This window comes from Petaurus breviceps, unplaced genomic scaffold, assembly GCF_028583685.1.
Source record: "Petaurus breviceps papuanus isolate PSGF00001 unplaced genomic scaffold, PetGlider_PUasm1.0 225, whole genome shotgun sequence".
In the NCBI taxonomy this organism is placed as follows: Eukaryota; Metazoa; Chordata; class Mammalia; order Diprotodontia; family Petauridae; genus Petaurus; species Petaurus breviceps.
This window is the reverse complement of record NW_027185889.1, coordinates 21,988,818-22,003,653: the sequence shown is the minus strand read 5'-3', so window position 1 is coordinate 22,003,653 and position 14,836 is coordinate 21,988,818. Positions and strand designations below refer to the sequence as shown.

The window sequence follows — 14,836 nt, the reverse complement described above, 5'->3', positions numbered from 1 at the left end:
AATGCCTAACTTCTAATAATGGGGGCACTGAAAGATTAAGTAACTTAACCATCTTCAGACAGCCAGCAACTGTCGGAGGCAAAGCTTGAACCCAGGGCTTTCTGACCCCCAGTTAACTCTCTAACCACTGTGCCAAGCTGCCTCTCAGATACATGTAATGTAATGCCAAAAGAAGGCAACTTCCCAGGTTCAAAATACCAACATAGGTGCTCTCTATTTTATTCAGTGACAAACCCAGAACAGAGAAGATCAAAACATGACATCATTCAAAATACAGCATTTACTAAGCGTGATTAAATAATCTCCAAGTACTACCCCACCCCAGGACCTTCCAATCATTCAATCAATTACAAAGTCTCTGTTCTAAATACTTCTCCACCCCTAGGCTATACCTTAATTAAGTCCACCACAAAGCCCCTCTTCTCAAATGGAGATTAGTTTCCAAACATAGGTAAAGTACCTTCATTTGTCAATCACAGAGCACAATAAGGTCAAAAGTTCCCCACCACTGGATCACAATTGAATCTACCCCAGAGTTACATCAAGTTTAAACACAGCACCTAATACCCAAATGGAGGTCTTTTCTTCATCTTGACTCGAGGCAAGTTCTCAGCAATCTTAGTTCCTGGGGAGACAAGGCTTAGCAAGGCCATAAGATACATTGCCAGTCCCTTCATGAATTTATCCTCTGTCTGTAGAACAGTCCTAGAACCCCTGAACACATTAGCAAAGCCCTCTCCCAGGATTTCTGTAAACATACAACAAGAAAATCCTTCTTCAGGGCTTCTGAACCAACAGAAAGGCTCCCAGACCCCTGCAACAACAGCACTGTCCCTCACCAGTGGACAGTATTCACTCTGTCTGCCGGACAGTCTCCAGATCCCTGCAACAACAGCACTGTCCCTCACCAGTGGACAGCATTCATTCTGTCTGCAGGACAGTCTCCGGGCTTTTTAGTGAACAGCCAGGTTCCAGGACTTCTTCAACAAAAGGACTGTCTTTCACCAGTGCACAAATCTGGCAAAACAACATCAAAACAGACAGACAAAGTACCAGCAAAACAGCCATGTCTCCTCAGTCCTTGGCAGCTCAGGGGGCAGGTCTCAAAAGTCCAGGGCAATTCAAAGCGGCCACCAGCAATTCTCTTAGTCTCTCTCTCTCCACGAGGTGCTGCTTCCAAAAAGATCTTCCGCCTCTCTCTAGTGTCTCTCCAAATCTACCTCACCAGCTCCTCCCAGTTTAGGACTTTCTTTTCACATCAACAAGCCCATCCCACAGGTGGGATTAACAAACTCTGGGTTTTAACACAATCAATTTGAAAACCAAGCCAATACAGGGGAATCTTTAATTGCCATTACTATCACAATACATAATCATAATATTGACATTTTGGTCAAGCTTGATGAAGATCTCACTGAGTTTGTTTATTGCAGAGAATTTAGTTCTTGGCAACAACTGAAAGTAAGAGACCAAAAAAGCCCTGCGCAGACCAAAGAGAAGGGAAGATCAGCGTAGAGACGATCCGCTTCCTGACTTGTCTCTCCCAACATCTCACTCCCTAATGACTGGCATCTTGTGTCCTCCCCATCCCCCATTCCGGGGAGAGAAGCCAATTTGGATTTTGTAGTAGCTCTCTCCTTGGTATGTTTCTGAACAATATCCAACGCTAAGGAAAAGCCTCAGTGGCTCCAGTTTATGGAAACCCAGCCATCACTTTCACTCCACGAGGAGTGAATCATCGCCCGAGGTAGCTCTACCTTGGCTGGTCCTTGGCTGGTCCGTGCTGGCTAATGCAGCCCCTGGGGGGGTTTCAGAAAGTTCATTTTCACTCGGTAAAGGAGCCTTGTGGGCCCTGCAGGGCCAGCTCACAACAGAACCTTGCAGAATCTCCAGAAAAGCATGAGAATTTGAGCAAAAAGGAAACAAGGGAACAGACTCCCCTTGTCTAGGGGTCTTGCAAGGGCTGAGTGTAGAGAACCCCCAGGTCCAGCAAGGGCCTGTGTTTAGGCTGTAAAGTCCTTTAACTTGCCCTTCCATCAGCCAGGAAGCAAAGATTAAACACCAGCTGTAGATGAGATGATCTTTGTAAAGAGCTCTGCCAACCTTAAAATGCTGTACAAATGCTGCATTATGATTACTATAAACGTTAAAATGCTGTATAAATGCATGCTGCCTGATTTCCTTCTATAATGTTAGCTGGAGCAATTCAAAAGATTCAGAATTTAATCCTGGCATTACCTTTACATTGAGAAACAAGTTACTCCAAGTTAGTCAAAATTCTCTTCTTATCAGTATTCAATATCAGACTTTAAAAGGTGCATATTCATTGGTTGGGGGGGGGGGCGAGGTGGCATAGAAGGTACAACCCTGGGCAGGGAAGACCTGAGTTCAAATTTGGCCTCAGACACTACCCAAGCTGGGTACATCACTTTACCCTGTTTGCCTCAGTTTCCTCATCTGTAAAATTAGCTGGAGAAGGAAATGGCAAACTGCTCTAGTATCTTTGCCAAGAAACCTCCAAAAGGGGTCACCAAGAGTCATATATGATGGAAACAACTGAACAATTTACTGAATTATCTGAAAAAGACTATTAAATAGCTGCTGCTTGGCCATTTTTTGGTTATGTCCAACTCTCCCCGACCCCATTTGGGGTTTTCTTGGCGAAGATATGAGACTGAGTTGCCATTTTCTTCTCCAGTGGTTCCTAAATAAAAATCTAAATGTTGAGAGATGCACAGATAAATAAGATGTGGTTCCTCCAGTAAGATGCCGGTTTCTTGAGGTCAGGGACTGTTTTTATTTCTTTATCTTCAGGGCCAACCCAAGCAGGACCTTTAAAAGTATCTGTTGAATTGAATTACTTTCTAGGAGCTCACGATATATATTAGGGAGACTGAAGGCAGGGACTCTGACAGAGAATTCAAATTAGACTGGACATTGTTGCTATGAGATCAGATTGGGGACAATTGTGTTATGTAATCTATGTGGAAGAAAGTACTGAAAGGAGACACCTTCCAGCAACTTACCCCAGACCGCCATGAAAACAGCAAAAAACACAGTAGCTCCATTGTCAAAAAGATGGGTTACCTGGGGACAACAGGAACCACGAGTTAGTTTATTTATGAAAAACAATAATTCTGATAAACAAGGTTTTCCTATTATTTTCTTTTCTACAAGGTGGTAACTCAGTAATTTCTTCAAGGGCCAAATTAGGAAGGGGGTACCTATAGCTTATGAAGAGGGTTAAGGTAGGGACCAGGAATGACATTTTTTTGGAGGAAAGGAGATGTTGAATAAGGAGTCACTGGGACATTCTTGGAAGGTTAAGGGTCAGATTCATGTTTCTCAGTAACTGTATTGCTCCCCATTTTATAAGGATTCCATGTTTTAGGAAAGGCATTAATAAAAAGAAGGTCACTACAATGTCCACTGTAGATTTACATCACACACCCTTAACTGGGCCCTCACTACTGCCTGGCAATCCTACTCCACTTCCCTCATCAGCTCCCTCCTCCACTCTCCACAGGGACTCTTCCAAACCTTTTCATCCCCCTTCAAACCTCCCATGGCTCCCCCTGCCCCCACCCTCTCAGGTGAGAATTTTGCCTCATATTTTACAAAAAAATTTGAGACCATTTGCCATGAGCTCCCTTGTCTCCTCTTCCTCCTCTCTGATCCCTCAGATGCCTTCACCAGTATCTCCTCCTTCACCCCTGCCTTCCCTGATGAGATGGCCTACTCCTTACCAAGGCTAGCCCTCGACTTATTCAAGAGATCCCATTCCATGAACAAGACCCTCCATCTCCCAGCTCGAGGAGTTCTCTCTGGCTGTCTCCATACTGGAATACTCTCCCTCCTCCACTCTCACTACTGACCTTGGTTCAAGTCCCAACTACAATCCTGCAGCCTCCTCAGCCCCTGTTACGTCATGCTTCCCCTGTTTTGTTATTTCATACTTATACTGCACAATTAGCTTGTTTGTGCATATTTGTTTACATGTTATCCCCCCTGTTAGAATGTAGGCTCCTTGAGGGCAGGGACTTAATAAATGTTTGACTGACTAAGGAAGATAAGTTGAAGTAACAAGGGACATTCAGCTGGTGGGTGAAAAAGAACACTTGTGTGGGATCGGGGACAGAAAGTAGAAGAGACAAATTAATTGACTCCAAATATTTGCAGGGTTTTCATAGGGAAAGGGCCTGGCCTTGGTCTGCTTGATGCTAACACACATTGCTAGGAGCAGTGGAAGGCTCACTGTATCTAGTGAGGTAGATTTGGTTTGATGTCAGTGAAAACTCTAGAACAAGTGTCCAGAAATGGAACGGGCTGCCTGGAGAACTTAGCCAGTCAATACACATTGATTAAGCACCTACTATGTGCCTGGCGGGCAACTAGGTGGCACCATAGTGCATACAATGCCAGGCCTGGAGTCAGGAAGACTCATCTTCATGAGTGCAAATCTGACCTCAGACACTTACTAGCTGTGTGACCCTGGGTGAGTCACTTCACCCTACTTGCTTCAGTTTGCTCATCTGTAAAATGAGGTGAACAAGGAAGTGGCAAATCACTCCAGGATCTCTGCCAAGAAAACCCCAAATGGGGTCACGGAGAGTCAGACACGACTAAAAATGACTCAGTAACAGCCACATGTGCCAAGTGCTGTGGTAGGCACTGTGGGTATTAAGATAAGCAGAAGACAGGCCCTACCCTCAAGGAGCTCCCGGTCTAATGGTGGAAACAACATGCAGTGGAAACAACATACAAACAAGTTATGTCAAGGATAAATTGTAAATAATCAATGGGGGAAGGTGCTAGAACTTAGGGGGATGGTTCTCCTTCTTGGAAGTCTTCAAGCAGAGGATGGATGACCTCTTTCTGGGTACATATCTTTCAGATTATGGGTGATGCAGGGGAAACAGCTGGATGTGAAGTCAGAGGGCCTGGGTTCAAATGATGGTCTGGCTGCTCTGTGACCTTGGACAAGTCACTTCACTTTTCTGGGACTTGGTTTTTTCTAATTTGGAAAATGAGGAAATAAAAACACATGGCCTTTCAGGTCTCTCCCTATTGGACATCTCTGGTCCTATGGGAGACACTGAGGTCTCTTCTAATGCCAGAATTCTGAGATTTGAGGACACCAAGTCTCATTAGGAAATAGTAGGGAAGCCGGGTGGTGAATGCCACTATCTGTACCAGATGTTAGCTTGGTTTTCCTCAAGAAGCTTGGGACTCTTGAAGAACAGTGTTCCCTCTTTCATTGATTTCTCATGTTTAGACAGCATCCTTTCATCGTGGAGCTCATGGGATCTGAGATTTTAAAGGCAACAGGACACTCAACTTGGGAGTCTGAGAATCTGGGTTTGAATCTTGGCTCTTCACTTTCTCTCTCTGGACCTCAGCTTCCTCAAATGTAGAACAAGGAGGTTAGACCAGGTGATCCTGAGGGCCTTTCCAAGCTCTAAATCTGTGATGCTGCCTCACTCTAGCAGTACAAATTTAAAGCTAACAGGGTCCTCAGGGGAAAAAGTCATGACTGGAAGCAAGACCCAGGTTCAAATTTTGACTCTGTTACTATGTGAATGACCTTGGGCACTTAGTCTTTCTAGGACTTAATTTCCTAATATATAAAGGGAGGGGATTGGATTAGATGGTATCTGAGGTTCTTTCCAGCTCAGAGCCTGTTATTAACCTGAAGTCCACAGACCGCCCTCCCTGCCCCTGCCTTCCTCCCCCTAGTCTGTAGTTAGTTTTGGTGGGAGAGGTCTGTGAACTTGAACAGGGAAAAGTTATACTGTTTTGGTTTCCTTTCAAATTCTGTAACTTTATTTTATTCCTTTAAACACATTATTTTAAGAAGGGCTCCATAAGTTTAATCAGACTTCCCAAAGGGACCTGATACAAAAGAGTTTGAGAACCTATGATCTGACCGAAGGCCTGTACTTCTTAGCTGAGGATACCAAAGGCCCCAGAGGACTCAGGTAGCTTCCCAGGGTCACACAAGTATCTTATCATTGACATTTTCATGGCCATCCTGTTTCTAATGCAGACTTGCCATATCACTCTGGGCAGACCACTGAACACTAAACTCCCAGAGTCCTGAAGAGCTCTCTCTCTCAGGGCTACAGCAGCTGCCCTGGGGGAGGGAGCTCCTTCTTTCAGTAAAATCACAGGTCTGTTCTAAAAATAACAGCAACAAAACCAGCTTATGCATAGTAAGAACTTTTTTTGTAAATCAGTCATTTTTCAGTTGTGTTCAACTCTTCCTGACCTCACTTGGGATTTTCTTGGTAAAGATGATAAAGTGGTTTGCCATTTCCTTCTCTGGTTCCTTTTACAGATGGGGAAACAGACAAACAGGGTTAAGTGACTCACCTAGGGTCACATAGCTACTAAGTATCTGAGGTCACATTTGAACTCAGGTCTTCCTGATTCCAGGCCTGGTATTCTATCCATTGCACCATCTAGCTGCCACAAGACCTTCCTTACTCGTATTATAATGTAAGTTTGCTGAGGGCAGGGATTGTAGTGATTATGAATATCTATGATGGTGGCAGCTAGGTGGCACAGAGGATAGAGTGCCAACTCTGGAGTCAGGAGGACTTAGGTTCAAGTTTGGCCTCAGACACTTGATAGCTGTGTGATCCTGGGCAAGTCACTTAATCCCAATTGTCTAGCCAAAAAAAAAAAAAAAAGAGAGGGAGAGAGAGAGAAAAGAAAATATCTATGATGTAATGGATACAAATATCTATATCTATGTCCATACCTATATCTATTTCTATAGCTATGTAAATCTCGAGTGCTTGGCACTCAGTGAACATTAAATGAATATTTCACTGCTATGAGAATGGGAATTTAAGATCTTCCCCGCCCCTAGGCTTCAGTGCACCTGGAGCCTGTGGTGGGAGGCTTGGTTTTCAGGAACACCCACACCTTGGTGCTCTGTGATTGGGCAGTGGGTCAAGAGGGTTGTGACATTCTTTGAGCCAGGAGAAGACTGTATAAACCCTGATGGGAGGCTTTGCTTTGGGGCTCACTTTGAGAAGTGTTGTGTGATTTGACCAAACAAGACTCTGGGCAGCTGTTGAGCCCCTTGGCTTTGAAAACCCAGATGTTGATGCTTCCCTCATGTTGATGGATGTAATGGTTGGACAGTGGAGGCCTGTCTGCTGATATGTTTCCCTGTATTTGTTGTCTGCTTGTAACCTCTGCATTCTCTGAAGTTTGGGTACTGACCTTTTTCCCCTCAACTAGGTAAATGACATATGTTTGATTAAAGCAAGACTGTTAACCCATTTTGAGTTTCTTTCCTTTAGAAAAGCAGATCTAAGAACCTGTGTTGGCAGCCACCCTGGGTATGGTGGGGTGCTTGTTGCAACATTCACTCATTTACACAAAGAATATTTTGAAATATTCTGTTAATGCAAGTGCTTTCCCTTGATTATCTCCTAATTATTCTGTACATATCTTATTGTCCTTCATAGTTTGAAGGCCGCCTCCCCCATTAGATTGGGAGCTGCTTGAGGGCCTGAACTGGGGTTTTTTTTTTGTTTGTTTGTTTTGGTTTCTCTTTGTGTCCCCAGGGCTTAGCACATTGCCTGGTGCATAGGAGGCTCTGAGCATATTCCTGGTAACTTAAATATGCTCTATGTAAACACATGAGGCTTTGTTTCACAAAGAGCCCTGACTTCATCCTTTCTTCACATTAAAATAGCCATGGCTATTTCCCAAAGCAGGGCTGAGCTAGCTAAGCCACGGAAACCATCATTTTGACCCACATTAATACGGCTGAATAACGGCTATATTTATCCTTTACACATAACAGAGAGACAGCTGGGGATTTCTCTAGCACTTGGATCACTTCTGCAGCAGCAAAGGCTTAAGGAGAAGCGAGATCTCTGCCAAGCCTAGGGTTTCTATCCTGTGTAAATCACACCAGCCCCGACGCCAAGCTTGAATGAATGATGCTTCTTGGCAGAGGAGGGTGGGTTTTTTTGTGCTCTCCTATATAAAACATACATTATTACTCCTGTGAGAATAAGACTACTGCAAAGAGGTTATTTCCTGCTCTATTAAGGTGCGATTGATTTTCACTTCTTCCTGAAGTTGGTGCCTTGAACAAAGGGAGAACAGCTTATTGAACATGGAAGGAGAGAGAAAGGACTAAAGTCTGTGTACTCCTCTGCAGCAATACACCATTAGCACACAAACTAGATGAATGAATGAAAATGCATTTATTACACACTTACTGTGTTCCAGGCACTAAGCATGGGACATGCAAAATGCAAAAAGACAATCTCTACTTTTGACAAGAAAAGTCTAATTTTATGTTTTTGGCCTCCTTCACTATGCTTTTGTCGTTTTGGGCACTAAGATTTCGTCAGATTTCCCACTTTGTCAGGAATTTCCAGGATGGAAACTCCTTTCCGTGGTGCAGACTGAAAACTCCTTCGTAATTTATAGTCAGTCTTGAAGAGCTGCCTTGGGGTGATGAGACTTGCCAAGGTCACTCAGGTCTTTTGTGGGACTCACACCTGTCTAATGGTCACTGGAACATTCAAGCAGAACATACATTATTATCGCAATGAATCCTCACGATAACCCCACAAGGTGTTAGAGGTATTATTGTCTCCATTTTACAGACTGAGCTGGGATCACAGATGTATGGCTGCTGTGGTACCCCAGAAGCCGCTATGCATCAGAACAGACATGATGTTCTCTTCCTTATCCATCAGGCATGCCGACAGAATTTTAATGCTTGCAAAACAGTTTATAGAAATTGCCTCGATGTCCCTTCAGTTCACAGGTAAGGAAACCGAGGACCAGCAAGGATAAGTTACTTCCGAAGATCACAGACAAAACTCAGGATTTGCTGCCTCTTACAACTAAGTAAGTATCAAAGGTGGGATCAGAATCCAGGCTTTCCTGTCCTGAGTTCAGCAATGCAGCAACAATGGCACCTGGGGATGCTGAGGACAAGTGGCAGAAATCATAGTCTGCATCATTATATATATATATAGGGTGCTAGGGGGTGCCATGATGCACAGAGTACCAGACCTAGAGCCAGGAAGACCTGAGTGTGAATTTGGCCTCAGACACCTAGTAGTTGGGTGACCCTGGGTAAGTCACTTCACCTTGTTTGCCTCAGTTTCCTCCTGTGTAAAATGAGCTGGAAAAGGAAATGGCAAATCACTCCAGTATCTTTGCCAAGAAAACCTCAAGTGGGGTCACCAAGAGTTGGACAAAACCACATACTGTTGACGGGTAGATTGGGTCCATTATTGGTTTCAATTAGACACAGTCTTTAATGGAACCACTCCAGTCTTTCCAACGACCATTTTTAGGATCACAGAACAGGGACCTCAGAGGTAATTTAATCCAGTTTCTTCATTTTACATATGGGGAAGCTGAGGCATAGGGAGGGGAAGGGGCTTGCAAAGGGGGCCATAGGATCAAAGACTTAGAGCCAGAAGGAACATCAGATGTTTTCTATTCCGAGATGATACCCTGGGTCACAAAGGTCATGAGCATCTGAGGTGGGATGTGAGCCCAGATGCCCTGACCCCAGAGGCAGGGCTCTTTCTACATCACCCCTTTGCCATTTCAGTCTACCTGGTTTTATGATTAAAAAAAAATTCTACTAAGGCTACATTCAAGAACAGCTCTTGGATAAAGAACACAAACACATACGTAGTTCTCACCTTGGTAGGCATTCAGAAACAAGAAATCAACATAATCCTTAGGAGAAAACAAAGGGTTTATTCTGTGTTATTTTCAATACATTTCCTCTGAAAACTTTTATGAAGGATATTCTCTTAGAGAAAGTCACTCAGACCTGACCAGAGACTTTATCTTTTAATGTAAAAGCAGCAGCAGAAGGGACTGACCTGAGATTTCTGGACAAGAGCAGATTTAAAATCAACTTCTTCCAGCTCAGAGTCTGCCCTGTAAACTCAGTTACGTTGTGGACAGAACTTTCTGTCCTCGTCCTTCTGAAATTTTCCTGACTCTCATTGGGATGCTTCCCTTCCTCTGCGGAAATGAGTTTTCTTTATACATTTCACCAAAGGAATGTTTGCCAAAGGAAGCATGCTTTCTCTTGTTCTGTTCAGAGAGCCCTGAGGGCCCAAATTCACTGTTAAAGGCAAGGTGACAGAGCAGATAGAGCACTGGACCTTGCTAGGATCAGGAAGACTGGAGTTCAAATCCTGCCAGAGACACTTAATGGTGGTGGTGGTCTGGAAAAGTTCTTTAACCTTTCTTAAACTTTATCTTGGCCTCAGTTTCCACATCTGTAAAATTGGGATAGTAGTGCTGCTAGGAGAACCAAATGTGATTTTATAGCTATATATAGCTATACCTGTTACATGTAATATATATCTCTTACATGCTATATTTACATTATATATAATATATACACAACAAATATATATTTATTATATATAATACATTCATATATATACACGCTGGGCCTCATTCCTCATCTGTCAAATGAGGAGTGGGCTATGAGGACCCTTCTTGCTCTAAATCTATGATTTTATGAGCTCTCTGTCTCTCTGTGTCTGTCTGTCTCTGTCTCTCTTATCTCTTTCTCTCTTTCCCAGGCAAGCAGACAAATAGAGGAAAACACTACAGAGTAGCTAAGCCCTTCTGCTTTGCCTGGGAAGAAAGTATAGCTCAGCCATCAAGAAAACACAAACTAGGGAGAACATGCAAAATTGGAATTTACCTTGGCATAAACACAGCTGTCTGACAGCCTCATGAAAGGACAATATTTATCACACACGGGACACATGATGATATCGGTAGCTTGGCAGACTTCTTTACTGGAAAAGAGAACAGACAAGGGCTGCTACTGGATCATACAACTGTAATTTTTCTCCACCTTCACCAGGATATCCTATTGATAAATTGTATCTGGTTTATTAAATTTCTGCTTTCACAAGCTTTGCAACCTTTTCTGCTGGCGATGCTAAAAATCGTGATGTCTGCATATTTTAATAATGTGATAAACCGCCTTATTTATGATTGTGTCTGCTCAGTGTTACATATTAATAAGCTAACATCAGAAAAATATATGGACCAACACACCTAGAGTTACGCACAAAATTATCCAATTGTACCTAAATTTGATCATAAAAACTCTACAAGGCTGAAATAATTCTCTCTCCTTTCTCCTTCCTTCTCTCCTTTCTTCCTTCCTTCCTTCTCATCTTTCATTTTCTTCTTTTTTCAACATGGCTAATGTGGAATTAGTTTCTCATGACTACAGATTTGTAACAGGGTTTGTTTTTTCTTGCCTTCTTAATGGGTAGGTGAGAGGAGGAAGAGAATCTAGGACTGAAAATAAAACTGAATTTAAAAAGCTGGACTTGTATTTTTTCCTTGGGGTTCCTTAGGTAGGGCAGTGCCCTGGCCCAGCAGGTGAGTTAGGACAATAATTTCAGCAGCTGGGTGATAATGGATTGGAAAAGGAAAAGACTGGAGACCTGCTGATGAATAAATGGTTCTTACTTTTCAAAGGTATATTCATTTTTTAGTCTGACATCAAAATTTGAGCAAAAGTATTGCTTTTGTCTCCATATCTTTTGAACCTGGCACAACAGCTTTCGTAGAGTAGGGCTTAATAAGTGTTTGTTGGATTTCTGAAATAATTTTTTAAAATAATTTCCTGATTACAGGAAAGAGCTAAATTCCCTTCAAATTCTCAAACTCCTGTGACTTGGAAAGAGGTATTTCTTTTTGAAATATGAGTAAAAGGTCTTTTTGTAAAAATGGGCAGCATAATGATAATGATAACTAGCATTTATGTAACACTTTAAGGTTTGCAAAGCATTTTACAAAGACTATATCATTTTTCTTATGAAAGGATTTAATTAAGTTCCCCCATAGAAAAGTCAAACCTACAAACAGTGAGTAATTATTTTGTGAGTTGTTAGGGCTAAAAATATTTCCAGGATCTGATATTTTACCTGGGGGACAATTTCCTTCATGGACATTGGCTATAATTCTTTTGTGATAGAGTTGATGGTCTTGGATAACTGCTGGGGCTGGAAAACATCAGCCTGTGGCTAACTTGGGGATGAGCATTTCTGCTTTTGGCTAGTCTAGTCTTGAGGGAACAGGTGTCTTCCATTTCTGGAGCCAAGCTTGATGACTTTCTAGAGGAGGGGTGGGGAATCCCAGGTTCTCTACCCCTGTGAGGGCAGGATCATGCTGTTGGAGCTAGAACTCCTAGGAAGATAGACTTTGTGTTTAACATAGCATCTGCCCCAGGTCACAGTGGGGCATTAGAGAAAGAAAGTCACAAATACCCAATCTCTCAATGTGAAAGAGAAAAGCCGAAAGACTGCTCCAAGCTCTGATTTCTTACCTGACTTGGCAGTGGTCCAGAGTGGTAACTCCATACAAAAAGACGAAGAGTCCAATGAAGGCAGCTGGGAAGAGCATTCCTGTGTACCAGCCCAACCAGGCAAAGTAGAGACCAATCTTCTCACCAAAATAACGCCTGTGGAAAACACAACCACCTGCAATCATCAGGCTTATGGGTCAGTTTTCTGCAGAACTATTAAAAAAAAACAGAATTGTGGAATTCCGCAAAGTTTGAGAGCTTGGAGGGACCTCAGAAGTCTTCTAGGGTCACCCCTCATTCTATAGATGAGGAGACTGAGGCTGAGAGTAGGAAAGTGACTTGCCAAGATCACAACGGCATTAAGTGTGATAGTACATGAAACAATCCTCATGGTTCTCAGGCGGCTACTCTCAGTGTGAACGTCATCTCAGGGGAACTTGGGAAGGACCTGGATTTCAATCCTGCCTTAGACAGGTATAAGTTGTGTAGCCTGGAGAAAGTCATTAAGCCTCGTGGAACCAGCTTACACATCTTCAAGAGAGGGATAGGCTATGAATAGGGATTGGATACATGATTCTCCTCATGTATGAAATGGGCTAAATAATACCTTTAGCTATTGCACTGTGGGATTAGGGATTGATCAGATAATTGATATAAAGTGTTTGGCAAACCTTTCAGCGCTTGTTTAAATGTCACCTATGCTTCTGACATATAATAATATAAATCTATGGGTCTTGTCTCTTGTGTCTCAGGTAATACAGAACCTACTCAACCTAGGAAAGAAGCTGATACTTCTAAAAATGTGATCTAGGCCTCTAATTTAATTGGGATAAGGAAATTCCTATACAGAAACTACCAATGGAGATAAGCCCTGCCAGGCATCTTCTATTCTTGGGGCATTGAGGGGTTGTGACTTTCCCGAAAGTACCAGGGGGACTTGGTCTTCCTGACTGCCTTTCTCTCCAGGAGAGGCCAGTTTTCTATCTACTATGCCACCTTTCTTACCTTTTTATTTAAAAATTCAATTTGTTTTAATTTTGGTTCCAAATTCTATGACTGCCTTTTCTCTCCCCCTGTTCTGCCCACTGAGACATGACTTGTTTCTGAGTGTAGAGTCAAGGTCCTGGATAGTTGGCACCTGCTCCATGATACCCATTGATAATACAGCATTTCACCTCCAACAATCATGACCATATAGTTTTGGGATCTGCTACTTTAAAAGTATTATTAATGTTTATGATGGCCACTCATTTAACGGCTCCTAATTATTCACATTTTTAATGTTTCCCTGTCTGGGCATTCAGCAATATGAGATGAAGCTTGCTGAGCTGCAATAGAAAAGCACTTTGTTATATCTTTTCCTATTCAAATTCACAGGGTCACTGAGTTAGAATTAGAAGGGACCTTTGAGGTCATAAAACTCAACCCCCTCATTTTGGAGGGAGGAAACTGAGGCAAGCAGAGATTAAGTGAATTACTCAGGATCACAAAGCTAGTAAGTATCTGAGGCAGGATTCGAACCCAGGCCTTCTGGACTCCACCTTCAGTCTTCTACTATTATATAGCACATCATCTGCTCATCCTTCTTCCTCTCTGCTATGGACAATCACTCCTCTCTGTAGAATCTTTCACAACACCGTCTATCTACTTTGGTCCCTAGTAAAACTACCTTATTTCCTGAGTTGTTTTATTTTTTTTGCTTGTTTTTGTACTGATATTATGTATCACTTTAGGATAATAGATTTAGAGCCAGTGATCTAACTGGTGGTCAACTTGGTCCTAATTATACTTCAAGCCATCCCCTCGAAGCCATCACCAATGTATGTCATTCACCCTCCGCTTAAGGAACCCAGAAGCTTACTCCCTTCCATGGTAACCCCTTCCACTTTTGGAAAGTTCTAATTATTATAACAGCGTAAGTCAGCATGGGGGTAGTGGACAAGAAGCTGGCCTTACAGTCAGGAAGACAGGTTCAAGTCCAGCCTTTGAAACCTATGAACTGTGTGACCCTGGGAAATTCACTGGGATCTGGTAACAACTGGGTTGGTGGCCCCAGTGCCTTAGGATGCATATATACTAAGGCTAATAAACTCAGAAATCAGAACTTCTTCCTTTTCCTCTCTGCCCCAGTCCAGCCTCTTATCTGCACAATAGTTAAGAGTTAAGTATCTTGGGTCCCTGACCCTCATTCCTCATTCTTTACTAGGCAATTCAGAAAATATCCCCTTGGACAAGATCTAGATGACCCCACTACTTTATGAAAGTGCTGTCTGCTCTCCAAGTCTGCACCCTGAGGGGCTCAGGGCCTCTGAGTGGATTGTGAATACCAGGGCACTACTGAACACCCTGCCATTCTCCATTGACATCTGTTCTTCATCTTCCCCCAAGAGCAGCAATAAAATTTTGTCGAATGATTTCCCTGTGTGGTGCTGTTGTTCTCCATCAAAACCATTTCATTCTCTTGTGTACTTTAGGCATTTAACCTCT

The 14,836-nt window shown here is 42.8% G+C and overlaps 1 protein-coding gene across 1 annotated transcript in view; it reads right to left on the bottom strand.

The window, feature by feature from the left end:
- Nucleotides 1–14,836, bottom strand: part of ANO4 (anoctamin 4) — a 211,318-nt gene that overhangs the window by 59,180 nt on the left and 137,302 nt on the right. The window contains exons 10-12 of the mRNA XM_069095226.1: nucleotides 12,371–12,505; nucleotides 10,727–10,823; nucleotides 3,027–3,087 (exon numbers count right to left, since the gene is read on the bottom strand). Coding sequence (XP_068951327.1) covers nucleotides 3,027–3,087; nucleotides 10,727–10,823; nucleotides 12,371–12,505 — 293 coding nt within the window. The remainder of the gene's footprint in view (nucleotides 1–3,026; nucleotides 3,088–10,726; nucleotides 10,824–12,370; nucleotides 12,506–14,836) is intronic.